Genomic DNA, 26438 nt, shown 5'->3' on the forward strand with positions numbered 1-26438 from the left:
ATATAAATGCAAATATTTCATGGTATTACATAGGGAGTGGTTTTCAAAGTATGGTCACTGGGCCAATAAATCAGTATCACCTGAGAATTTATTATACTCACAGGCTCTGCCTCAAACTACTGGATCAGAAGTTCTGGGGATGGGGCCCAGCAACCTAAGTTTAAAAAGCCTTCTGAGTGATTCTGATGCACCTTACTGAAATAGGAAATGTCTTGAGGTTCCTCATTTCTGTCCAATAAGAGAATCCATTTTCAACTAGAACCCCAAAGGGAAGTGACACTTTTTGCAAAGAAGTTTCCAGCTCAACTGAAAGATGGCTGAATAAGGCAGAGAACATAGATCAAGAAAGTTACAGGGCTAGACAAATATATATTAGCTTTTCCCAGGGAAATTTGCCAAGCAGGCTGGCAGCTGGCATTTTGTCAAGACTCCTGGAGAATATAAGCCTTCCTAGAAATCAAAAATTGCATTTTAATTTGAATTCTGAAGCGCATAATACTGTTTAAAGACTTTCAGCAAATACTTATAAAAGTTCTAACATAAAGAAAGTGATATCTTTGTACATATGGGAATAAGAACAGCATGGATCATGTTAAGAACTAAGCAGATATTGGAAGGAGTACTAGAACAGCCTATTTATTTTGCCTTTCTGGTTCAGAGCTCTCAATGATTCTTTAATAATGACATTTAATATTTTTTGAGTGCTTACTCTGTGCCAAGTACTTCAGTAAGCACCTCAGTAAATTATCTTTTTATTAGCCCCATATCAGGGAAACCGAGGCCAACAGAGGTATATAAATTTGCCCCAGGTCACACAACTACTAAGTGATAATACTGGAATTCAAGCCTAGGCAGTTTGGCTCCAGAGCACAGCTGCTTAACCAAAACGCTCTATTACAAGCTTATCCAACCTATGGCCTGCCAGCCACATGTGATCCAACATGGCTTTGAATATGGCCCAACACAAATTCATAAACTTTCTTAAAACATCATGAGATTTTTTTTTTTTTTGATTTTTTTCAAAGCTCATCAGCTACCATGAGTGTTAGTGTATTTTATGTGTGGCCCAAGATAATTCTTCCAATGTGGCCCAGGGAAGCCAAAAGATTGGAAAATTCCTGCTCTATTACCTCTTTTTAGTGAGAAGAAACTCATTATGTAATAAATATTTAGAGGCTTGGAGTTCCTATTTCAGAGTATGGATTTTTGTAGTTTTTATAAAGTCCTTTTCTTGTTTCTATAAAGTCTCAGGCTAAGGAATTTCTTTATGTATTGTTATATACAAAACTGGAATCTACCCAGTGCCATCAAGTTCTGGTGATCAGAGTGGGCAGCAGGTAAGCTGAAGCTGTACAGGACATTACTTTAATTAGGCTGCCACTGTAAGCATACATTATGGTATGTAAGCATACTATATTGTAATAGTTTCAATATTGGATGTTTAAACTCTTTTGTTAGAACAGTAGACATAAAGAAGTCCATAAATGGGGCCTGCTACACACCTGTAATTCCAGCACTTTGGAATTGCTTGAAGCCAGGAGTTTGAGACCAGCCTGGGCAACAAAGTAAGACACCCCACACCCTGTCTATAAATAAAAATAAAAATCTTAGCCAGGTGTGGTGGTGCATGCCTGTGGCCCTGGGTACTTGGGAGGCTGAGGCACGAGGATCACTTGAGCCTAGGAGCTGAAGGCTACAAATGAGCTATGATCTTGTCAGTGCACTCCAGCTTGGGTGACAGAGTGAGATCCTATCTTGAGAGAAAAAAACAAGTCCACAGATGGGGGGGCAACTGACCCCAACTGTGGACTGTGGAAAGGAAATGGATATAGGGTCTAAGGACCAGCACCTCTAACCTGAGTGTTTGTTTTTGGCTGAAATTAACTGGGTAAACTTGCTTCAATTCTGGTATTTACTCTCAAATTGAATTAGTTTTTTTCATGTATGCATAGTCAAGTACGCTTGACACATGGCAGACACTCATATATATATTTGTGAAAAGAAGGGAGGATGAGAGGGAGAGAGAGAAGGAAAAAGGTTACAAAGGTAGATTTAAGTTCTTTGAATTTTTTTGCTAAGTCACGAATTGTAGAATCTTTGAAGTAACTGCTTAGGTGTTGACAAGGCAATAAATTAGAAATCTTATTCTTCATGTAGATGAGTACTATGTATAAATACGACATAAGGCATCTGGGAAATGCCTTTGATCCAGTCCATCTTCCTGTGGGCAGCTTCACTGAAGCAAGATAATTTTGCAGGCTTGCCATTCTAATTGAGTCACTAATTCATGTATGCATACATTCATTTATTCAGCAAATATTTATGGAGAGCCTCCTATGGGCCCGGCACTGAAGTATGTGCTGAGGTTACAAAAATGATTAAGACGGTTTCTACCCATAAAAAGCTCAGACTGGTGGCAAGAACTGATACATTGTGGTGATGGCTGCACAACTCTTTGAGTATATTGAAAACTTAATGAATTGTACAGTTTAAATGGGTAGATTGTATGGTATGTAAATTATATCTCAAAACTGTTTAAAACAAACAAACAGCCTGAGGCGAAATCTTTAAAAAAGTTACCTAGGTGATGTGGGGTACATACAGATTCCAAGCTGAGAAGATAGAATTAACCACGTCATGTAGGTGAGAAATGTGTGTGCGTGTGTGTGTGTGTGTGTGTGTGTGTGTGTGTGTTGTGGGGAAGATAAGCTGGGAAGTGATAAAATACATAATCAGATCTGTTTTAGATAAACCGCACTGACAACTGTGACGTAATGGAAAGTACACTCATTTTTTTTTCCTATCAGAATAACCTGTGTGTGGGTCTTGGAGCTGCCGTATTTAAAACTATAAATGTTTTATAAATGTCAAGTATTATTATTCAATTGATCCTAATGGCAAGTCTACTTGCTTGCCAGCAAGGGGTAAATGTAGAGATTAATGTAAGATTTTATGTTAAGCTACAGCAGATCTTGCGCTGAGAGAAAGTTTGACAATTAAAAAAGTTGATCAATGAGTTGGACACCTCCCTTGGGTAGCTAAGAAACGCCTGGAGAATGTTTAAAGAAGTCTTTCCAAGGCCGGAAATGTGACGAAGGAAGCTAGCGGGCTTCAGGGTTTCTGTTTTTCTTTCTTTCTTTTTTTTTTTTTGAGACGGGAGTTTCGCTCTTGTTACCCAGGCACGATCTTGTTACAATGGCGCGATCTCGGCTCACCGCAACCTCCGCCTCCTGGGTGCAGGCAATTCTCCTGCCTCAGCCTCCTGAGTAGCTGGAATTACAGGCACGCACCACCATACCCAGCTAATTTTTTGTATTTTTAGTAGAGACGGGGTTTCACCATGTTGCCCAGGATGGTCTCGATCTCTTGACCTCGTGATCCACCCGCCTCAGCCTCCCAAAGTGCTGGGATTACAGGTCTGAGCCACCGCGCCCGGCCAGGGTTTCTGTTTTTCAAGATTTTACCTTGGGTAGTAAGAACTCCCACAGCCTGTTACAATTGTCCTTCTGGTGCCGGCGCGGTGGCTCACGCCTGTAACACCAGCACTTCGGGAGGCCGAGGCGGGCGCACCACGAGGTCAGGAGTTAAAGACCAGTCTGGCCAACATGGTGAAACCCTGTCTGTACTAAAAATACAAAAATTACCCAGGCGTGGTAGCGCGCCTGTAGCCCCACCTACTCGGGAGGCTGAGGAAGATGAATCGCTTGAACATGGGAGCCGGCGGTTGCAGTGAGCAGAGATCGCGCCACTGCACTCCAGCCTGGGCGACAGAGCAAGACTCCCTCTCAAAAAAAAAAAAAAAAAAAAAAAAATTGTCGCTCTGAGTACCCTTAAAGGATCAAAAAAGAAAAAGAGGAAGAAGAAAGGATTAAAATAATGACGGCATCACCAACGGGATCGCATTTTCCCGAAGGTGGTTAACCAGCCCTACCGGAACCACGAAACACAGGGTCCTGGGTAGCACGGCGGACTAACAGGAACACCGCCACGCCGGCAGCAAAACTCATTTTGGTCCCCGCCCCGTTCCTCTTGCTCCTTCTAACTCCTTCCCCCTTTGCTGATTCTAGAACGGAACCTTTTTCCAATTCGTCCCAGTAGAAAGTAGGACCAATTTCGTGAACGCAATCCGGAGTAGCCAACATGGCGGCAGCCGTAAGGTGCATGGGTAGAGGTAAGACAAGGGGTTGTCTTGCGGGGGGAAGTGGCTCTGGCACCGAGTCTCTGGTTGCAGCAGACTGCAAGGCTGATTCTGCTCTGGGTGCTGAAAATGCCCCCAGTGCTGTTTCTGGTCTCTAGGTTCTTCGAAGCGTAGGTCATTACTACTTAAAAGTGACCTTATGAAGGGGTTCAACTCCATTCTGGAGACGTCCACCCTGAGGGAGGGGGTGGGAGCAGGACGTACATCAAGCGCCCTCCAGCCTTCTATGGGGAAGGCAAGGACTGGGTTGTTGGGTGTGGCAAAGACTGGATGCTAGGGTGTGGGCTTCGGGCAGTGGATTGTGGTAAGTGAGGAGTTCTGGTAAGGGAAAGATGATGTAATTGAGTGGCTTATGTCTGCAAACCAGTTTTCAAAGTGCTTTTTGGTGCTTTCCGAATTTTATCGTTATAGGCGATTCCAGTTTTTAAACTTTCAGAGGTGCTGTAATTTGGATCAAAGTTTATGATTTGAAGGCTAATTCTGTAGTACCTCTTGGTAGCGCCTATTTTCATCTTAATAACTTCAATTTTTAGCTACGATGAAAGCCCGTTTTTTTGGTGCAGTGCTTTTTGCTTTTCTTTTGTGTTTTTGAAGTCAAGTGATGTATGTTGTTTAGGTAATTCTTTAGGTAGAAGCAGCAGGCAGCATTACCCCCGTTTTACAGAGAAAGAAACTGATCTTATTAATGTGGCCAAGTCGTATAACTAGTAAGTGGCAGAGGAAGTACTGAAGCTTGCAATCCTAGGTCAGTGATGTGTATATATTTAACAGACTGCATCACAGTTTTTTTTCTTTTTGAGTTTCTTTGCAGGAAAACTCGCAAGAGAGTTATTGCTCAAAAATTAGGGGCTACAAGAGATAACAAACCCTGATGCCTACTATATGAGCAAACCAAAATGTGTATTATTTCTAAAAGGATATTGAAGGCATTTTCTTCACGTATGACAGAAATTGTTGTATTAGACAAATTCAAAGAAACCAAAAATAATATAATTTTATCTTTTTTAAAATTTTTTTCCTGAGACAGAGTTTCACTCTTGTTGCCCAGGCTGGAGTGCAATGGCGTGATCTCAGCTGACTGCAGCCCCCACCTCCCGAGTTCAAGCGATTCTCCTGTCTCAGCCTCTCCAGTAGCTGGGATTACAGGCATGCACCGCCACGCCCTGCTAATTTTGTATTTTTAGTAGAGACGGGTTTTCTTCATGTTAGTCAGGCCGGTCTTGAACTCCCAACCTCATGCGATCTGCCTGCTTCAGCCTCTCAAAGTGCTGGGATAACAGGTGTGAGCCTCCACACCTGGCTGAATATTACAATTTTCTTGTCACATTTTCTTCTCTTGGCTTCTAGGATATCTCTCTGTTAAATTTCTTCCTATTTCATTTTCATTTTTTCTCACATTACTTGGCTGGTTCATCTTCCTCTCCCCAGTCTCTTTCCTTGGAGTGTTCTAAACGCCAGCATGCTATCCTTCATTCTCATCTCTTCTATATCTAAATTCACTCCTTGGTGAGCTCATCCAAATTCTGTGGCTTTGATTATTTATTGTCTATTTTAAAAAAAATTTTTGTTTACTTATCAAGAGAAACTGTTAGCCCACATTTATGTTTCATAGTTCAAGAACAGAGGTCAGTGACATACTTCTAGGCAATTCAACCCAAAGAAATTATTTATATTCCACAATCACTTTGTGCTCTGAAATATACCAGCCTTCCTCATCTCTTAAAAATCTTTCATGGAATCATCATTTCTGTAGAAGTCTACGTAGGCCTTCTTTCTTGGTTCAGCCACAACAAACATAGCTAAAACCCCCAGGGATACAATGAATGCTTCAACAATATGAAATTGCAAATGCTTTGGCAGAAGGCCACACGTCTGAGGTTTGTTAAAGCACTGGAAGCCACGGTAGTTACTGTCCCTGTTAGGTATGTCAGCCTCAATACTAGTGTTGTTCCTGGCTATTGGAGAAATGGATGATCGATTCTTGTCTATGTCTTTTTTTTCTTTTTTCTTTTGAGATGGAGTCTCACTCTGTCACCCAGGCTGGAGTGGTGCAGTGGCACGATCTTGGCTCACTGCAACCTCTGCCTCCCAGGTTCAAGTGGTTATCGTGCCTCAGCCTCCTGAGTAGCTGGGATTACAGGTGTGCACCGCCACGCCTGGCTAATTTTTATATTTTTATTAGAGGCAGGATTTCACCATGTTGGCCAGGCTGGTCTCGAACTCCTGACCTCAAGTAATCCACTTGCCTCTGCCTCCCAAAGTGCTGGGATTACAGGTGTGATTCACCGTTCCCAGCCGATTATTGTCTAATCTTAATGGTTATCAAATTTATATCTACGGTTGGGATAACTCTTCTGAACTTTAGATTCTTATACTCCTCTGAATATTTTACATCTCCACTTTGATAGCATATCAGCACCTTGCAGTTGTTTAAAATCAAACTAATTGTCATAGCCTGCAGTCTTTTTCTCATTTGAAGGCAATTCCATCCCTCATTTCTCCAGGCCAAAACCTCAGAATATCCTTGACTCTTTTCTTTTTTTTTGAGACAGGATCTCACTGTGTTGGCCAAGTTGGAGTGCAGTGGTCCAGTCATGGCTCACTGTTGCCTTGACCTCTGGGGCCCACTATGACCTCTGGGGCCAAGTTGTTTTTGTTCTTTTTTTGGTAGAGATGAGATCTCACTATGTTGCCCAGGCTGCTCTTGGAGCTCTTGGGCTCAGGAGCTCCTCCAACCTCAGTCTCTGAAGTGCTGGTATTACAGGCTCTGAGCCACCACACCTGGCTTACTCCTTTTGTATCTCACACTTCACGTTAAATAGTTGGCAAATCCTGTTGGCTCTATCCTCAAATAAATCCAGACTCTTGACTTCTCACACTCCACTGTAGCTACCTTGTTTCAACCTGCTACCGTCTCTCACTTGGATTTCTCTACAGTCTACTCTCAGTAAGTGGTGAAATTGGTCCTGTAAGGACAGTCATGTTACTCCTGTGCTCAGAATTCTCCGTTTTTCTAAATCCAAAGCCCTTAGAATGGCCTCCAGTTGTGCTGTTCGTTTTGTTAGCCACTATTGGGCACTTCAGATGTGGCTAATCTGAACTGAGTTTGTCAGATACACATTAGATTTTGAGGGCTTAGCATAAAGAAAAAACAAACAAAAAATAACACCATGTAAAATACCTTAGTAATTTTTTTTTCCTAGAGGGGAGTCTTGCTCTGTCACCCAGACTGAAGTGCAATGGTGCTATCTCAGCTCACGGTAACCTCCGCCTTCCAGGTTCAAGCAATTCTCTAGCTTCAGCTTCCTGAGGAGCTGGGATTATAGGTGCACGCCACTGTGCATGGCTGCTTTTTGTATTTTCAGTAGTGATGGGGTTTTGTCATGTTGGCCAGGCTGGTCTTGAACCCCTGACCTCAGGTGATCCACTTGCCTTGGCTTCCCAAAGTGCTGGGATTACAGGTGTGAGCCACCGCGCCCAGACCAATTTTTTTACATTGATAATGAAATAATACTTTGGGGTGTTAGTGATAATAAAATATTAACTTCACTGTTTCTTTTTACATTATATATTGTAGTTATTAGAAAATTTAAAATTGTGCCTGTGGCTTATGTTACTCTTCTGTTGAGTAGCACTGGTGTACAAGTCTTTCACATCACCTTGTGCTTGCCTTCTCCCACTCCCATCTCACCCAGCCAACCCTTCTGACCTCTTCTCCGACTATCCTTCCTCACACTCACTCTGCTCTAAGCAACTGGCCTTCTAGTATCTTAAACACATTAAGAACACTCTTGCCTTAGGATCTTTGGCCTAGAACACTTTTCTCGGTGTTTGCATGGCTAACTCTCCCATTTCTTTCGAGTCTTTGCTCAGATATCACCCTTTTAATGAGGCTTGTCTTAACCACTTTATTTAAAATTGCAAACCAGTTTCCCCCTGATGCAATCCCTTTTATCCTGCAATGCCTTCATCCCCCAATTATTTTATGGGTATTGTCTTCCCCCTCTACATAAAAGCTCTATGAGGATAGAGATTTTTATTTGTTTTATTCACTGATGTATCCTAAATGCTTCAAGCAGTGCTAGCACATGTTTCATTGGCATATTTGTTGAATGAATGAATGAATGAATAAATAAATGAATTATCAGAAAAATGCCCTACTTTCATTTATTGTAATGCATAATATTTAATTTGAATCCAATTTTTGCTCTCATTTGTTCACATTTCCTTCATTCAACAAATGTTTATTGAGTCTCCACTTGACAAACACGGCTAGGTGCTAGGTATACGATGCTGAACAAGCTGTATACATTTCCTGCCCATGATGCTTACCATCTGTTGAGGAGAGGCATTAATTGGATAATTCTTTCTTTTTTTTTTTTTAAGAGACAGGGTCTCACTGTGTTGCCCAGGCTGGTCTTGAACTCCTGGGCTCAAATTATCCACCCCCCTCAGCCTCCTGAAATGCTGGCATTACATGTGTGAGTGATCCACCCCCCTTGGCTTCCCAAAGTGCTGGGATTACAGGCGTGAGCAACTACACCCAGCCTTGGATAGTTATTTCTTTTCTTTTCTTTCTTTCTTTCTTTCTTTTTTTTTTTTTTTGAGATGGGATCTGACTCTGTTGCCCCGGCCAGAGTGCAGTGGCATGATCTTGGCTCACTGCAACCTCTGCTTCCCAGGTTCAAGTGATTCTCCAGCCTCAGCCTCCCAAGTAGCTGGGACTACAGGCACATGTCACCATGCCCAGCTAATTTGTGTGTGTGTGTTTCTTTGAGATGGAGTCTTGGCTCTGTTGCCTAGGCTGGAGTGCAGTGGCGCAATCTTGGCTCATTGTAACCTGTGTCTCTGGGGTTCTGGCAATTTTCCTGCCTTGGCCTTCTGGGCAATTGGGATTATAGGCGCATGCCACCACACCCAGCTAATGGTTTTTGTATTTTTATTAGAGATGGGGTTTCACCATGTTGGCCAGTCTGGTCTTGAACTCCTGACCTTGTAATCCACCTGTCTTGGCCTTCCAAAGTGCTGGGATTATAGGTGTGTGGCACTGTGCCTGGCCTAATTTTTGTGTTTTCAGTAGAGGTGGGGTTTCACCATGTTGGCCAGGCCGGTCTCGAACTCCTGACCTCAGATCCACCTGTCTCAGCCTCCCAAAGTGCTGGGATTACAGGCATGCACCACCATACTAGATCTGGATAAATATTTCTTTAGTTAAAATTGTCCTGAGCGCTGTGAAAGAAAAGTGTAAGATGCTATACAGATGTATATGAGAGTCCTAATCTATTCAAAGAAGACCATTCTGAAGAAATAATGTTAAGTAGAGTTCCTGAAAGATGTCTGTATTACTATGAACTAGTGGAGTGGAAAGCAATAAAAGAAAATGTCACAGTTGGAAGATTATGAAAATTTTTAGATGGTAAAGAACAGGGTATTTTCAAGTGACTGAAAGAAGGTGAGTGTATTTGAAGCATGGTGAACATGAGGGAGCATGATGCTAGAGAATGCTCACTAGATAGTTTAGTAGTAGCTCATGGAGTACCTTGGTAAAAATTTCCTTTGTTCAGAGAGCCAAGTGCAACCATGTGTGTTAAGGGCATGATGAGATTTTCATTATGAAATGATCCGTCTACTAGGTGAAAAAGAAATGAGAGGGCCAAGTGTAGAAGAAAGAACAGTTTAGAGTCTGTTGCAATAATCCAGATGGTAGGTGATGGTGGCCTAGCCTGTGATAGTTGTGGCAGGAAGGCAAGAATAGATGGATAAGATCCCCTAAGGAGAGTGAGGGTTAGAATTAGGTGAGAAGTCAGTTTAGGACTGACCTCAAGGGAACTCTAACCTTTCACTATCTTAAAAGAGAATAAGAAAGGAGATGGAGTTGTTTCTATCTCATTGCCAAGCAGTGGGAGAGACTTTTGAGCATGAGCACAGGATCAGGGAGACTCAGTAGTTCAGGAAGTTCTGAGGGCTGTTTTCTCTGAAGTAGCAAGTGAGGTTATATGCTAAGAGTGAGTGGAAAAGTGTGTATTAATAAAGGAGATAAAATAATACAGCTGGACAAATTGACTACAAAAGGATTGAAAATACGGATATCATGATCAAACACTGCTATTTAAAAGGCGGTATTTGGTTTCTTTTGGTCTATAGCAGTTTGGTTTCTGTTGAAAACTGTAATTTCTTGTTGTCTTGTCTGTAATTACTGATAGTAATGTTTTTGTTTGCTTGTTTTTTGTTGTTTGTTTTGTTTTGTTTTTTTGATATGGGCTTTCTGTCATCCAGGCTTGAGTGGAGTAGTGAGATTAGCGCTCACTGCAGCATCAGCCTTCCTGGCTCAAGCGATCCTGCCACCTCAAGCAATCCTCCCAACTTAGCTTCCTGAGTAGCTGGAGCTATAGCCGTGCACCACCACACCTGGCTAATTTTTTAATTTTTTGTAGAGATGGGGTCCCGCTCTATTGCTCAGGCTGGGCTTAAGCTCCTGGGCTCCAGGGTTCCTCCTGCCTCAGTCTCCCAAAGTGCTGGGCTTCCAGGCATGAGCCACCATGACTGGCCTTGATTTTTTAATATAGCAAATTGCAGTTGATGTGTTCAAGAGATTTTTTTGTTCATTTCCCCAAGATAATTACTATTTTGGGATTTCCAAGGTTGTTAGGTTCTTGTTTAGTATAGCTAGAATTGCTTGGAAGTGTTTGCCAAGCTTTGAATGGGTAATTTCCTTTTCCTTCAGTTACCATATGTGATTTTTCAAGATAACTGGCTTCTTTAAAAATGTGCAGCATCTTCTTCTAGCTGTTGCAAAACAGCATGGCCCAGTAAATTTGAGATTCTTGAGGACAGGAACTGGACCTGTTAGTCTGTTTCAATTTTTCTTCCTGGCCATTGTAGCCCTTTGTGGCTTTTCTGCTGCAAAGAGTTCTCAATGGTAAGTTGGTCTCTTACACTGCCTCAGCTGTCACTCCTATATATATGTTCACAGAATTCACAGTTTTGGTGATTATCTTGTATTTCAGCTTGGAAGATTAGAGATGAAATTGAGTTGTTAAGCATGTAGCTTTAATGACATTTGAGCTGATATTAAAAGGAGTAGGCTGGGCATGGTGGCTCATGCCTATAATCCCAACACTTTGAGAGGCCAAAGCTGGAGGAACCCTTGAACCCAGGAGTTTGGGCAATATAGTGGGACCCAGTCTCCACAAAAAACTCAAAAGTTAGTTTGGCTTGTGATGCATACCTATAGTCCTGGCTACCTAGGAGGCTGAGGCAGGAGGATTGCTTGAGCCGTGGAGGTCAAGGCTGCAGTGAGTTGTGATCGTCCTTCTGCACTTCATCCTGTGGTGAAGCAGCAATACCCTGTCTCAAAAAGGGGAAAAAAACCAAAAACAAAAACGAGGAGCAGGCCATGGAAAGATTTGGAGATAGTGCATCCTAGACAAATGTAGCATTAAATGCAAATGCCCTGCGGCAGAAATTGTTATACCTGGACAGGTTTAAGGATAAGCAAAAGGGCTCACAGTGAGCAAGTGGGAGAGTACTATTACGTGGTAGGCAGGGGCCAGCTCACATAGAGCCTTTGGACCGTAGTAAGGATTCTGTAATTATTCCGCATGCACAATACTGTACACTCGGAAACTTAACTTCCCAAAATGAATTCACTTGATACATAGACCACATCTTACAATTTCTATACCTTGAATTTTTGTAAGATTTTGTCTAATGGACTGAATTTTAAGCTAATGGAAAAGTCATTTTACATGAAAATCTAGTTGCAGAGTATTCATTTTAAATATTGAGTTCAAGCCAGTTCAACAGAAAATAAAATACAGAGGGCCAAACAGATGAAAACATACTCAGCCTAACTCATTGGAAAAATGCAAATTATGCAACTCTTTCATCTGTTAGGTTGGCAGTAAACAAAACATTTGGTAATGTATTAATACTGTGTTGCTGGGTGCAGTGGCTCACACCTGTAGTCCCAGTACCTTGGGACGCTGAGGCAGGCAGATCACTTGAGGTCAGGAGTTTGAGACCAGCCTGGCTAACATGGTAAAACCTTGTCTCTATGAAAAATGTAAAAAATTAGCCAGATATGGTGGCATGTACCTGTAATCCCAGCTACTTGGGAAGCTGAGACAGGAGAATCGCTTGAACATGGGAGGTGGAGGATGCGGTGAGCTGAGATTGTGCTACTGCACTCCAGCATAGGTGACAGAGTAAGACTCAGTCTCAAAAAAGGCATGACTGCGTGGAAACAAGTGGTCTTTTCATTGCTGGTGGGAAATGTATATAGTGCTGTTACTATAGGATCAGCATTTATCAAAATTACAGATGTTTATATTCTTTGTCAGCAAATTCACTTCTAGAATTTTTTTTTTTTCCTCAATCTCCTACTCCTGGGTTCAAACGATTCTCTTACCTCAGCCTCCTGAGTAGCTGGGATTACAGGCAGTTGCCACCATGCCTGGCTAATTTTTTTGTATTTTTAGTAGAGACAAGTTTTCGCCATGTTGGCAAGGCTGGTCTCGTACTCCTGACCTCAGGTGATCCACCTGCCCTGGCCTCCCAAAGTGCTGGGATTACAGGTATGAGCCACTGCACCTGGCCTAGAAATTCTAGAAATATGCTTGTGCAAAATGACGTTTGTATGTTACTCATATTGCACTGTTGATAATAGCAAAATATTACAGGTTGGTCACTGATTAAGTAAATTGTAATATAGCCACATGGTGGATTACTTTGCTTTTTTTTGAGGCAGGTTTTCACTGTCCTTTATGCTGGAATGCAGTGAGGCAACCACAGCTCAGCTCACTGTAGCCTCAACCACCCGGGCTCAGGTAATCCTCCCACCTCCACCTCCCAAATAGCTGGAACTACAGATGTGTGTCTCCATGCCTGGCTAATATTTTGTATTTTCTTTTTTCTTTTTTTTTTTTTTGTAGAGACAGGGTTTTACCATGATGCCCAGGCTGGTCTCAAATTCTTGGACTCAAGCAATTTGCCTGCCTTGACCTCCCAAAGTGCTGGGATTCCAGGCATGAACCGCCACACCTGGCAATAAAATCTTTATAAATGATATGCAATGGTCTCTCAAATATATGCATGTATATAAACCTTTATGAAAGGCACATATAAAATCTCTTCTACATCTTATATGTATATGTGTGTATATTTGTGAAAATAGGCTCTAATACCTTTATGTGTAAAAACAAGATGGAGTAGTGAGTAGAGTATGCTACCATTTTTATGAAAAAGGAGGGAAATATATTGATACCCATATTTTTTTTTTTGAGGTGGAGTCTTGCTCTGTTACTCAGGCCGGAGTGCAGCGGTGCGATCTCGGATCTTGGCTCATTGCAACCTCTGCCTCCCAGGTTCAAGCAATTCTCCTGCCTCAGCCTCCTGAGTAGCTGGGACTACAGGTGTGTGCCACCATGCTCAGCTAATTTTTTGTGTTTTTAGTAGAGATGGAATTTCACAGTGTTAGCCAGCATGGTCTCGATCTTTTGACCTTGTAATCTGCCCACCTTGGCCTCCCAAGGTGCTGGGATTACAGGAGTGAGCCACTGTACCTGGCTTGGTACCCATAGTTTATATAATGTTTCTAGAAAGATGTGTAAGGTATTGGTAGCATGGCAGAGAAGTTGGGGTCCAGGAGTAGGCAGAAGACTTTACTTTTGTAATCTTTAAATAAAAACATATTTCTAATATTTATACATGCAAAAGAATGTATTTAAGATACACAGAATAAGAATAGCTTGAAATTCTTAATACTTGCTATTAAGCTTAAAAAAATAGAACATTAATAATACCTTTGAAGACTTGTGTACCTTTTTCTTATTTCTGGCAGCTCAAGTGCCCAACTTTGTTTTATCTTCAGAAGTACTTGGGCAACTCTGTTAATGTCTCATCTTTTTAAAAAACAAATAAAATGTAAATTATTATTATTTATTATTACTATTTTTTGAGACAGAGTCTCACTCTGTCTCCCAGGCTGGAGTGCAGTGGCTGATCTCGGCTCACTGCTGCCCAGGTTCCGGCGATTCTCCTGCCTCAGCCTGCTGAGTAGCTGGGATTACAGGTGCCTGCCACCACACGGGGTTTCACCATCTTGGCCAGGCTGGTCTTGAGCTCCTGACCTCATGATCCACTCGCCTCGGCCTCCCAAAGTGCTGGAATTACAGGTGTGAGTCACCATGCCCGGCCATAAAATGTAAATTATTTAAAAAATTTCAGGGTTTATATACATGTTCCCTAGTAATAGAGCTAACATGCTCTGATGAATATGAAATAAATGAAGTTAAAAATAACTGAAAACCCCAGAACCTTGAGAGGCTGAGGAGAGGGGCTCAATTGAGCCCAGGAGTTCAAGGTTATAGTAAGCTATGTTTATGCCACTGCATTCCAGCCTGGGCAACAGAGTGAAACCCTGTCTGTATGTAAAAAAATAAAAAAGACCGTTCAAATATTAGGTGTATTTACCTGCTTTTAGTTTCAAGAACTATGGTTTCTATTGTTAGACTTTTAAAAGAAGGATTAAAAATTACAAAATATTGAATGTGTTTGTTTTGAAAATACTGATTTGTAAAATTAAAAAACTGTGAATATAATGATTGTTTAATGTTAATATTGTACATGTTTTTTCCTTTCAAGCATTGATACATCATCAAAGGCATAGCCTTTTCAAGGTGCTTTATCAGATATCACTTTGTCCTTGTTCGGTAAATGTTCAGGTGCCCAACAGACATTTTGCTGCTGCTGCAAAGTAAGTATTCTTTTAGTTATTATTTCATTTGCTGTCATTTATTTTTTATTTTTTTGAAAAGCATGTTTACTTCCATGAAGATTTACAAGGTCATATAGTTGTAAGTTATTTGTTTCTGCTTCATCGACCTTATAGTTCTGAAGGAAAGATAAGACATATTATAATAGTACTTAACATATATTAAACACTGACGTTCAATAACTAACTTATTCCCAACAGCAACCTAATGAGGAAACAATTGTTATTATGCACATTTTATAGAGAAGAAAATCGAGGCACTGGTAGGTTATATGACTAGCCCAGAGTCAGAGAGCTACTAAATATTAGAGCTAGGATTTGAATCCATAGAGTTATTCCAGAACCAAAGCTTTTTCTAGTATACTATCACTGCCTTTTTAGAACAGAACCCACTGTTGCAATTAATGAATTTTAATTAAGGTTCTCTCTGTGTATGTATTTCTTTCTGTTCTTTAAATTACGTTTTTTTCCTTTTAGGTGCTTTTTTTTTTTTTTTTTTTTTTTGAGATGAAGTCTTGCTCTGTTGCCCAAGCTGGAATGGAGTGCAGTGGTACGATCTCGGCTCACTGCAACCTCTGCCTCCCAAGTTCAAGCAATTCTCCTGTCTCAGCCTCCCCAGTAGCTCGGATTATGGGCTGTAATTTATACTAACCATAAAGAGTGTGATAGTTCTGAAGTCAGACAATTTAGGCTGAGATTTTTTTGCCAACACATTATAATTGTGTAACTTTGAACATATTACCTAGTATCTGGGCTTCCATTCCTTCATCTGTAAAACACTTAACAATAGTGTCTATACTTCACAGACTGTTGTGAAATTTAAATGAACTAATATATGATGTGTGCTTTGTGTAGTTCCCAGCACCAAAGGAAGCATTCTGCAAATTTTAACTATGATTATCCTAGAGCTTTTTAGCAAGAAACCAGTTCCTGCTCTTGGAAATACAAAGTTGAGAGAACAAATTTCATTCCTTTACATTTCTCCATGTTCAAACTTTACATAAAATAATATAAATTTATTTTATTTTATACTCTCTTCTCTTCTGCTGTGCTATGCTGCGCTACTCTTGGGTTCAAACCTGGGATTACAGGCTGTAATCCCAGCACTTTGGGAGGCTCAAGTGGGTGGATCACCTGAGGTCAGGAGTTTGAGACCAGCCTGGCCAACATGGTGAAACCCTGTCGCTACTAAAAATACAAAAAAAAACTAGCCAGGCATGGTGGTGCGTTCCCATAATCCCTTTTAGGTGCTTTTTATACATCATGTGTTAGAGGATTATCCGTACTATGATTACGTAGTAAGATTTCAGATTTGCATCGTATATAAGGGTATAACTTTATATTATTTTTGGCTGGGCATGGTGGCTCATGCCTATAATCCAAGCATTTTGGGAGGAGGCCGAGGCAGGCAGATCACTTGAGGTCAGGAGTTCGAGACCAGCCTAGCTAACATGCTGAAATCCCGTCTCTACCAAAAACACAAAATTAGCTGGCATGGTGGTGTGTGCCTGTAATCCCTGCTACTTGGGAGGCTGAGGTCGGAGAATCACTTGAACCTGGGAGGCAGAGGTTGCAGTGATCCAAGATCATGCCACCGTACTCCAGCCTGGACAACAGAGGAGATTGTGTACCAAAAATAAAATAAAATAAAATACATTTATTTTATGTAGAGTTTGAACATGTAGAAATGTAAAGGAATGAAATTTGTTCTCTCAACTTTGTATTTCAAGAGCAGGAACTGGTTTCTTGTTAAAAAGCTCTGGGATAATAATAGTTAAAACTTACAGAATGCTACCTTTGTGCTAGGCACTATATAAAGCACACATCATGTATTAGTTCATTTAAATTTCACAACACTGATGTATGGATACTATTCTAAGTGTTTTACAAATGAAGGAATGAAAGATAACTTTGAATATGTTCAGTTACACAACTAGAATGTGTTGGAAAAAGGATTTCAGCCTAAATTGTCTGACTTCAGAACTATCACACTCTTCATGGTTAGTATATAATAATAGAATGATTGGCTTTGGAGGATAGGATCTGTAAAGTGGAGATCCATCTACAAAAATCTTACTTTATAATGAAATTTGCTAAAATACAGCCCTTAGGTTATGTGATACCCAAAACAAAAACTAAAGGTTTGAAAGTTTTTACTGACTGTAAATTTTTGCTTAATATATTTTTATTTTTGTAAACTTAATTGAATATCAGGCAACTGTGCGTCAGTTGCCTCTTTTTTTTGTTTCTTTTTTTTGAGGTGGAGTCTTGCCCTGTCACCCAGGCTGGAGTGCAATGGAGCCACCTTGGCTCACTGCAGCCTCTGCCTCCTGTGTTCACACGATTCTCTGGCCTCAGCCTTCTGAGTAGCTGGGATTATAGGCACACACCACCACACTAGGCTTTTTGTATTTTTAGTTAAGATGGCGTTTCACTGTGTTGGCCAGACTGGTCTTGAACTGATCTTGTGATCTGCCCGCCTCGGCTTCCCAAAGTGCTGGAATTACAGGCGTGAGTCACTACGCCTCGTGCAGTTGCCTCTTATTTAGCATACTTTGTTGAGCATCTGCCATAGACCTAGCACTGCAAAATGTTGATGATACGAAGATGAACAGGGCACACATTCTGTTCCTCTGTCTTTGAGATTTTTCACAGTGAACCGACAGCAACATAAACAATTGCTTTTTGTTTTAAATGAATTAATTGAAATGAGCTGGTTAACTCTGTGAGTAGATAAAAGATAATTCATGGTAAAAGATAGAAGATATTTATGCTAAGTATACGTAGTATGTAGTGAAAAGTTGGTCTTCTTCCCATTCGGTCCTTTTGCCATTCATTTGTAATGGTCTGTGCATATGTAAGTACATGGATATATTATTTTTGTTTTACCTCTGTGGTAGTGTACTATACCTACTAATTTTGCATACTGCCTGCTTTTTAGTTAACAGTGTATCTTGGAAATAGTTTTATATAGGGCTGTCTAGTCATTTTAACTGCATTTTATTGTGTGAGATATAGTGCATGATTTATGTAACTATTACTGATGCACATTTTTCTTTCCAGTCTTTTTTTATTACAAATGATCCTGCAGTGAATAATCATGCATATAGATCCTGTCAAATACAATGAATATGCTTGTAGTGTAAACTTTGGAGAAATAGAATTGTTGGCTCAAAGGATGTTTGCATTAATAATTTTGATAGGAAATACCAAATTGTCTTCATAGAAATCTTGCAAGTATTCTTACCAGCAAGTATTATTAGAATGCCTATTTTTTCATGTGTAGTATAGTCAAGTTTTTTCATCTTTGACAATTTTATAGGTAATAGCATCATTATATTTGTCTTTTATTATCAATGAGGTTGTATACCTCTTCATGTGTTTAAGAGCCATTTATATTTTCTTTACTGTGAATTTTCTCTTCATGTCCTATTCTAATTTTTTGTTATTGATATGTAGAAGCTCTCTCTATATTATTATATTACAAATATGATATACATATATTATGAATTAACACATATCTGTGATATAACTTCTGATTGATATGACTGCTTTAACTGTCATATTAGGGGATTGGATCAAGTGCTGTGTGATCACAGATGAAATGTCAATTCTGTCTGGGGAAGATTAAAAAATGTTTTTTTCGTGGCTAGATTTGTTTTTCATCCATATCTGAATGGAGTAGAGGAGCATGTGCTAGCTTCTCTTGTCTGTTTCCTTCTGGCTCTCCCCTCTCCCCTGTGTATGTGCAAGTGCATATCCTCTATTTGCCAGTAGCAGATCCTGATTTTTAAAACACCCATTGGGTTGAGTCTGGTTTTGTTTCTCTCTTGACAGTGGGTTTATTTTCTTGCTTATGTCAGATATCTGAATGCCGTTATCTCTTGTGTAGGGACTGACGTAAATAATATTTACACCTGCAAACAGGTATGCCTCTTCATCTGTCAGAGTGTTGAGTCAATCTAGTCAGGAGTTGAGCTAGGTTTTGGTTTTGTTGTTGCCATGGTTACCACCAGCTTCAAATTTCTGTAGTTATCTTGTTCTTAGGGTGGGGGCTGGGTTGCTGGAGGGTTTTTCTGTGTTCCTGTTCCTTGCTCAGTTTTATGCCTTCCCTGTGCAGCTGTGCCTCAGTGGCAGGGGTGGGTCGGGTCACTCTTTTGCCCCCTTTCCTAGCAGTAGACTTCCATTCCCTGTGCTGGGTGGTAGGAGGGAGTCTTTTTTATAAATCCAGCCCTAATTTTTTTTTTTTTTTTTTTTTTTGAGATGGCTTCTTGCTCTGTTACACAGGCTAGAATGCAGTGGCGTGATCCTGGCTCACTGCAACCTCTGCCTCCTGGGTTCAAGCAATTCTCCTGCCTCAGCCTCTCCAGTAGCTGGGATTACAGGCACCCGCTGCTGCATCTGGCTAATTTTTGCATTTTTAGTAGAGACGGGGTTTTACCATCTTGGCCAGACTGGTCTTGAACTCGTGATCCACTTGCCTCGGCCTCCCAAAGTGCTGGGATTACAGGCATGAGGCCACTATGCCCAGCCTCAGCCCTAGTCTTAAGTAGGCCCAGTGCAGCAGGACCTTAGGGGTTAGGGTTTTCTCAGCATTTCTCTTCCTTCTCTTTATGGCACCACTTGTCTTTTGTATGTCTTATGGGGAAGTTTCCTAGCCTTTCTCTCTGGCTTGATTGGTACAGGATGCTGGGCTTAGGATAGTTCCTGCCCTACTCCCAAAGGAGAGAAGTATTGTAGGTTTCTATCTTCTTCCTCCCTTTTACCACCAGACACAGTGCATGTTTACCTGTGTCTTTTCCTGTGTGTCTGCAACCCTCTGGGAGGGCCTTCCGGTCTTCTGCTTTGCTCCAGTATTTTCTGGGAGCAGCTGGTGGGAGGTATGTGGAAAATGGCCTGTGAATTTAGTGTGAACTCCCCATGTGCCTGGGTCTCCCAGGAGATTTATACTATCACACTGGCCCTAAAATTTTAGCTGATTGTTTCTTACCTGCGTGCATTTCTCTCATGCTCTACCACAAGGAAGACTGTGGTGGGAACTGGAATGAGGGACTGACTCTCCTTGGATTTCAGGTTATTTGCATTCAATCTTGCTCTGTCATGGGTTAAGTTGTGATTTTATCGAGCTCTTTCACATTGTTAGTGGTCTTTGTAGCTTTTACATTTTAAGTGGAAGCAGAACTTCTGCATTTTGTTTAAAAGGTAATGAGTAAACCAGCATTAGAGAAGTTAATAAATGTATTTGTGTGATTACACTAAGAAATAAGAATTCCAAATATTTCCATTCCATGAATATGCCCTAGGTATTTTCTCTTTAGTTCTGTTTAGTTCATTTTAGTTTGACAGAAATTGTATGAATTTCTCCCCACTAATTTCTTAATGTAAAGGATTCTTCAGCCTTGGAAGGATTTGGATTGGTCTCTTGGGGGTTACAGATTTCCAAAGGCCTTGAGGTGAACTTTATTATAGCACTGATTTCTAAAAACCATATTTTATTGAGTATGACCATGAAATTAATGTTTTTGGAATTAGGAGACAGATGAGGCAGGGAAAAAGTTATTGCTTATGTGCAATCTTTTGTTACTCATTTAATCTGTGTGGTTTAGTTACCCAGGTAACTGTAGCTAAGTTTTGTTCTCTGTGATTCAGACTGCCAGGTGTTTGTTCTCTACCTTCTCAAAAACCTTTCTAGTACGATTTATTGTATTCTCTGAGAATCACGGTATTTAAGTGTTCCTGATAGAGCTTTACATAATTGCATGAGCAACAAGATTTTTCTGAATGTGATTATGAATAAAGATAGCCATTTTTTGGAAGGCCATGGAAAACAGGCTGCAGGTTTGTTAGATTAGTTATTCTTGAAGGAATTTGTTAAATTGAATTTCTTTTTTTAAGAATGCATTTTCCTGAGTGTCCTACTTGATCAGCGTTACAATGTTGTTATACTTTTTTTGTGTTTATGCATATTTTCATTCAGCCACTTTAAATATTTTGTGAAACAACGTCCAAAGTATAAATAAATAAATTACAATATACCCAGCTCAGGCTCTTTATGTGTCAAACCTTCATCAGGTTTTGCAAATACTTACTAATTTAAAAAGTCATATTTCAGCCTTGGGGAATGTCAGATTAATTGTAAATTAAATGCATAGGTTCAACTATGATTGAAATTTAGTGGTGAATTCTGCATTTATGTAAAGTAAGTCTGGAGGCTCCAGCTAGAACATTTTGTTTATTTTAAATAGGATAATTTATTCCTAAAACAGGCTCTCCAGAATCCTTATTCTGTTGGCTTCTCTGCTGTTTTGCTAAATATAAAGTAAAAATGTGATTTCTCCAGTTTGGAAGGTTTCAGGATTTTGTGGAGTATTTCCAAGGTAGCTATTGAGATGTGTTGTATCCATTTGCTACGACTTGTCATCAGTCCAGGAGGACACCTGTGCCCCATTAAAAATGAGCATTGTCATTATCTAATATTCTGTTGAATTGCTCATTAACTGGGAGAGTACTGTTATTAGTGATGATAGTAAGGATTTACTGAGTGCTAAAAGTGAGAATAGAATTATACATCTAATTGGGTTTTGAGGTCTTTTTAAAAAAATTATTTTACTGTCATCCATTTCTTTCACATCAGTTTTATAGGACTTCATATTCATTTTCTGCCATAACAAATTACCACAAACTTTGAGGCTTAAAACTACACACAAGTTTTTCTTTTCACAGCTTAGTAGATGAGCAGTCTGACGTGGATCTCATTGGGCTAAAATCAAGGTGTTGGCAGTTTTTTTTTTCTGGGGGCTCTGGGGGTAATCCATTTCCTTGCAATCCCCAGCTTCAAGAGGCCACCCACAATCTTTACCTCATGGCCCTCATCTTTCATCTTTAAAGCAATGGCTGGTAGCTTGAATTTCTCCAGTGTCATTTTCCCATCTCTGTGTGATACAGTTGGGAATGGGAAAAGACTCTCACTTTTTAAAAATATATATTTTTTATTTTTTTATTGCATTTTAGGTTTGGGGGTACATGTGACGAACATGCAAGATTGTTGCATAGGTACACACATGGCAGTGTGATTTGTTGCCTTCCTCCCCATCACCTATATCTGGCATTTCTCCCCATGCTATCTCTTCCCAACTCCCCACCCGCTGCTGTCCCTCCTCTGTGTCCCCCCAACAGACCCCAGTGTGTGATGCTCCCCTCCCTGTGTCCATGTGTTCTCATTGTTCCACACCCATCTATGAGTGAGAACATGCAGTGTTTAATTTTCTGTTCTTGTGTCAGTTTGCTGAGAATGATGGTCTCCAGGTTCATGTCCCTACAAAAGACATGGACTCATCGTTTTTGATGGCTGCCTAGTATTCCATGGTGTATATGTGCCACATTTTCCCTGTCCAGTTTATCAATGATGGGCATTTGGGTTGGCTCCAGGTCTTTGCTATTGTAAACTGTGCTGCAATAAACATTCGTGTTCATGTGTCCTTATAGTAGAACAATTTATAATCCTTTAGATATATACCCAGTAATGGGATCGCTGAGTCAAATGGAATTTCTATTTCTAGGTCCTTGAGGAATCGCCACACTGTCTTCCACAGTGGTTGAACTAATTTACATTCCCACCAACGGTGTAAAAGTGTTCCTATTTCTCCACATCCTCTCCAGCATCTGTTGTCTCCAGATTTTTTTTTTTTTTTTGTATTTCTAAAGCTATTTAAATGAAAACATTTTAAAGGAAAAAATTAGCAATTTTGGATTCATTAACTATGCATATCATCCCTCTTACTGGCATCAGTATGTGCAAATCCCATGATTACTGATTAACCCAGAGGAAATGAAAGAACTACATTTTTTTTTTTTGCAGTAAAAAGGTAATTTTTATATATTTATTTATTTATTTATTTATTTTGAGAAAAAGAATAATAAGAAAAAGAATAAAGAAGAGGAAGAAAGAGAAAGAGGAAGAGGGAGAGAGAATGGGGGTATTGCTTTGTTGCCCGGGCTAGAATGCAGTCTAAATATGGGTATGCCTATAATTGTCCTTAATAATGGAGACATGAAAGAAAATGAGGGAAGAGAGTAACAAACAAGGAGCCAACCAACATTTCGTTTAAACTTCTAAGTTGATATGATGTGGTACTGATAAGAGTGTATATTTTGTGTAAAGTGGAGAGTTCTATAAATGTTAATTACGTTTACTTGTTCCAGATCTGAGTTCAAGTCCTGGATATCGTTGTTAATTTTCTGTCTCATTGATCTGTCTAATATTAATGTTGAAGTCTCCCACTATTATTGTGTGGGAGTCTAAGTCTCTTTATAAGTCTTGTATGTCTGGGTATTCCTGTATTGGGTGCGTGTATATTTAGGACCTTTAACTCTTCTTGTTGTTGCATTGATTCTTTTATCATTATATAATGTCCTTCGTTGCTTCTTTTGATCTTTGTTGCTTTAAATACTATTTTATCAGAGGCAAAAATTGTAACTTCTGCTTTTTATTTATTTATTTTTGCTCTCTGGTTGGTTGGTGAGTCTCTCTCCATCCCTTGTTTTGAGTCTTTGTGTATCCTTGAATGTGAGATGGGTCTGGATGCAGCATACAGTTTTAGTTTTTTGTCCAAATTGCCTGTCTTTGAATTGAGGAATTTAGTCAATTTAAATTTAGAATTAATAATGATGTATGTGAGTTTAATACTGTCATTTATATTAGCTGGCTATTTTGCCCATTAGTTGACGTAAATTCATTATATTCATGTTCTTTACTTTTTGGTATTTTTTAGAAAGGCTAATACTGTTTGTTCCTTTCTATGTGTAGTGGTTCTTTCAGAAGCTCTTGTAAAAGAGGCCTGGTGGTGATGAATTCTCTGAGTGCTTGCTTGTTCACAAAAAACTTTATTTTTCCTTCACTTATGAAGCTTAGTTTGGCTGGATGTGAAATTCTTGGTTGAAAGTTCTTTTCTTTAAGGATGTTGAATATTGGTCCCCACTCTCTTCTGGCTTGTAGGGTTTCTGCTGAGAGATCTGCTGTAAGTCTGATAGGCTTCCCTTTGTGGGTAACCTGACCTTTCTCTCTGGCTGCCCTTAGTATTTTCTCCTTCATTTCAACCCTGGTGAATCTGACGATTATGTGCCTTGGAGTTGCTCTTCTTGAGGAATATCTTTGTGGTGTTCTCTGTATTACCTGGAGTTGAATATTATCCTGCCTTACTAAGTTGGGAAAATTTTCCTGAATAATATCCTGAAGCATATTTTCCAGCTTGGATTCATTCTCTTCGTCACATTCAGGTACACCTCTCAAGCGTAGATTAGGTCTTTTCACATAGTCCCATATTTCTTGGAGACTTTGCTCATTCCTTTTTATCCTTTTTTCTCTAATCTTGTCTTCTTGTTTTATTTCATTGAGTTGGTCTTCGACCTCTGATATCCTTTCTTCTGCTTGATCAATTCGGCTGTTAAAACTTGTGCATACTTCACGTAGTTCTCGTATTGTGTTTTTCAGTTCCATCAATTCACTTATTTTCCTCTCTAAATTTTGTATTCTTGTTGACATTTCGTCAAACCTTTTTTCAAAGTTCTTCGTTTCTTTAGATTGTGTTAGAACAAGTTCTTTTAATTCACAGAAGTTTCTTATTATCCACGTTTTGAAGTCTGCTTCTGTAATTGGAACACACTCGTTCTCCATCAAGCCTTGTTTCGTTGCTGATGAGGAACTGGGATCCCCTGCTGAGGAAGAGGCGTTTTGATCTTGGGTATTCTCAGCCTTTTTTGACTGTTTTCTTCCCTTCGTTGTAGATTTATCCATCTGTGGTCTTTATAATTACCGTCTTTGTAATTGGGTTTCTGAGTGGACGTCCAACTTATTGATTCTCAGCGCCGAAATCTGAGCAACCCACTGCGCCGACCAAATCAGCGGCGTTAAGATTGATGGTGCTTTTCTGACTCTGCACCAAGAACCGACGCTCCGAGGCACCGGCAAAACCGCCTCGCCGGTCACAAGAGTCGCACTGGCGACCCGTGGGGCTCCTCCGCTGGGAATCTCCTGGTGCGTGAGCAGCAAGAATTCATGTGAAGGTGTGGCGTCCTCTCGTTCTTTGCGTTTTCAGTGGGAGCTACAATCCCGAGCTGCTAGTGATCAGCCATCTTGGATCTCTCCCCCGTCTCCAGATTTTTTAATGACCGCCATTCGAACTGGTGTGAGATGGTATCTCGGTGTAGTTTTGATTTGCATTTCTCTAATGACTAGTGATGATGAACATTTTTTCATGTGTTTGTTGGCCTCAGTAATGTCTTCTTTTGAAAAGTGTCTGTTCATATCCTTTGCCCACTTTTGAATGGGTTTGTTTTTTTTCTCGTAAATCTGTTTTAGTTCTTTGTGGATTCTGGATATCAGCCCTTTGTCAGATGGGTAGACTGCAAAAATTTTTCCCCATTCTGTTGGTTGCCGATTCACTTTAATGACTGTTTCCTTTGCCATGCAGAAGCATGGGATTAGATTGGGCCCACATAGATAATCTAGGATAACTCTCCATCTTAACGTCTTTAACCTTATCTTGTTTGCAACGGCTTTTTTTTTTTTTTTTTTTTTGCCTTGTAAGGTAATATATTCACAAGATTTGGGAATTAGGATATGGATCTCTTTGAGGGGTCATTATTCTGCCTACCACAGATCCCAAACCTCTTTCCAGAATACTATTAATGAATTTAAAACTTTTATGGTCAAAAGAATATAGCCATGATTTGAATTCATGCTGGGAAAATTATATCACCTCTAGTTCTGTCTTTTTTCTTCAAACTCTTGTCTGCCATTACCTGTTGAATATATTTTCTTAGATATTTTTGTAAGTACCTTGTTAACTTTTGCTATGTAACAAACTGCTCTGCAGTTATTTATCATTGCCCACATATCTGAGTGTCAGCTGACATAGGCTGGGTTTGATGGATGTCTCTGATGACCTTGGCTGGACTTGTAGTGTATCTGTGAGTTTGCAAGTCAGCTGAGAATTGTCTAATGTATCCTGAGGCTCTGGGGAGGCAGCTCTGTTCTACATGTCTCTTGTTCTCCTACCTTTGAGCTAGCCTAGGCATGTTCTTCTAATGAAAATGGCAGAAATGCAAACATGAAAGTAGAAACATTTGAAACTTCTTTTGGCCTAAGCATAGAGCAAGGAAACTGTCATCTTTGCTTTATTCTGTCAGCCAAAAGTCGTCACATGGCAAAATAAAGGGGCTGGGAAATATACTCCTCCTCTTTAGTGGGAGGAACAGCAGAGTCACTTAGCAAAGGACTTGAATGGAAAGGAGGTAAAGAATTGGGACCAATGGTACTATTGACCCCATACTCAGACTTTGTATACCACAAACTGAACTAATATCTGTGACTACCTCCCTCACCAGAAACCCGTTTTGCATTCTTTATTTCTGATCTTAGTTAATGATTCTATTCTATGCTTAGTCACCCAAGCCAGATACCTAGGA

General features: G+C 40.1%; 1 protein-coding gene across 1 annotated transcript in view; it reads left to right on the forward strand.

Moving 5' to 3' along the window:
- The first annotated feature begins 4072 nt into the window (after positions 1-4072).
- Positions 4073-26438, forward strand: part of MRPL1 (mitochondrial ribosomal protein L1) — a 96448-nt gene continuing 74082 nt past the window's right edge. The window contains exons 1-2 of the mRNA XM_003923932.4: positions 4073-4171; positions 14843-14954. Coding sequence (XP_003923981.1) covers positions 4141-4171; positions 14843-14954 — 143 coding nt within the window. The 5' untranslated portion in view covers positions 4073-4140. The remainder of the gene's footprint in view (positions 4172-14842; positions 14955-26438) is intronic.

This window comes from Saimiri boliviensis, chromosome 3 (genome assembly GCF_048565385.1).
Source record: "Saimiri boliviensis isolate mSaiBol1 chromosome 3, mSaiBol1.pri, whole genome shotgun sequence".
NCBI classification, from domain to species: domain Eukaryota; kingdom Metazoa; phylum Chordata; class Mammalia; order Primates; family Cebidae; genus Saimiri; species Saimiri boliviensis.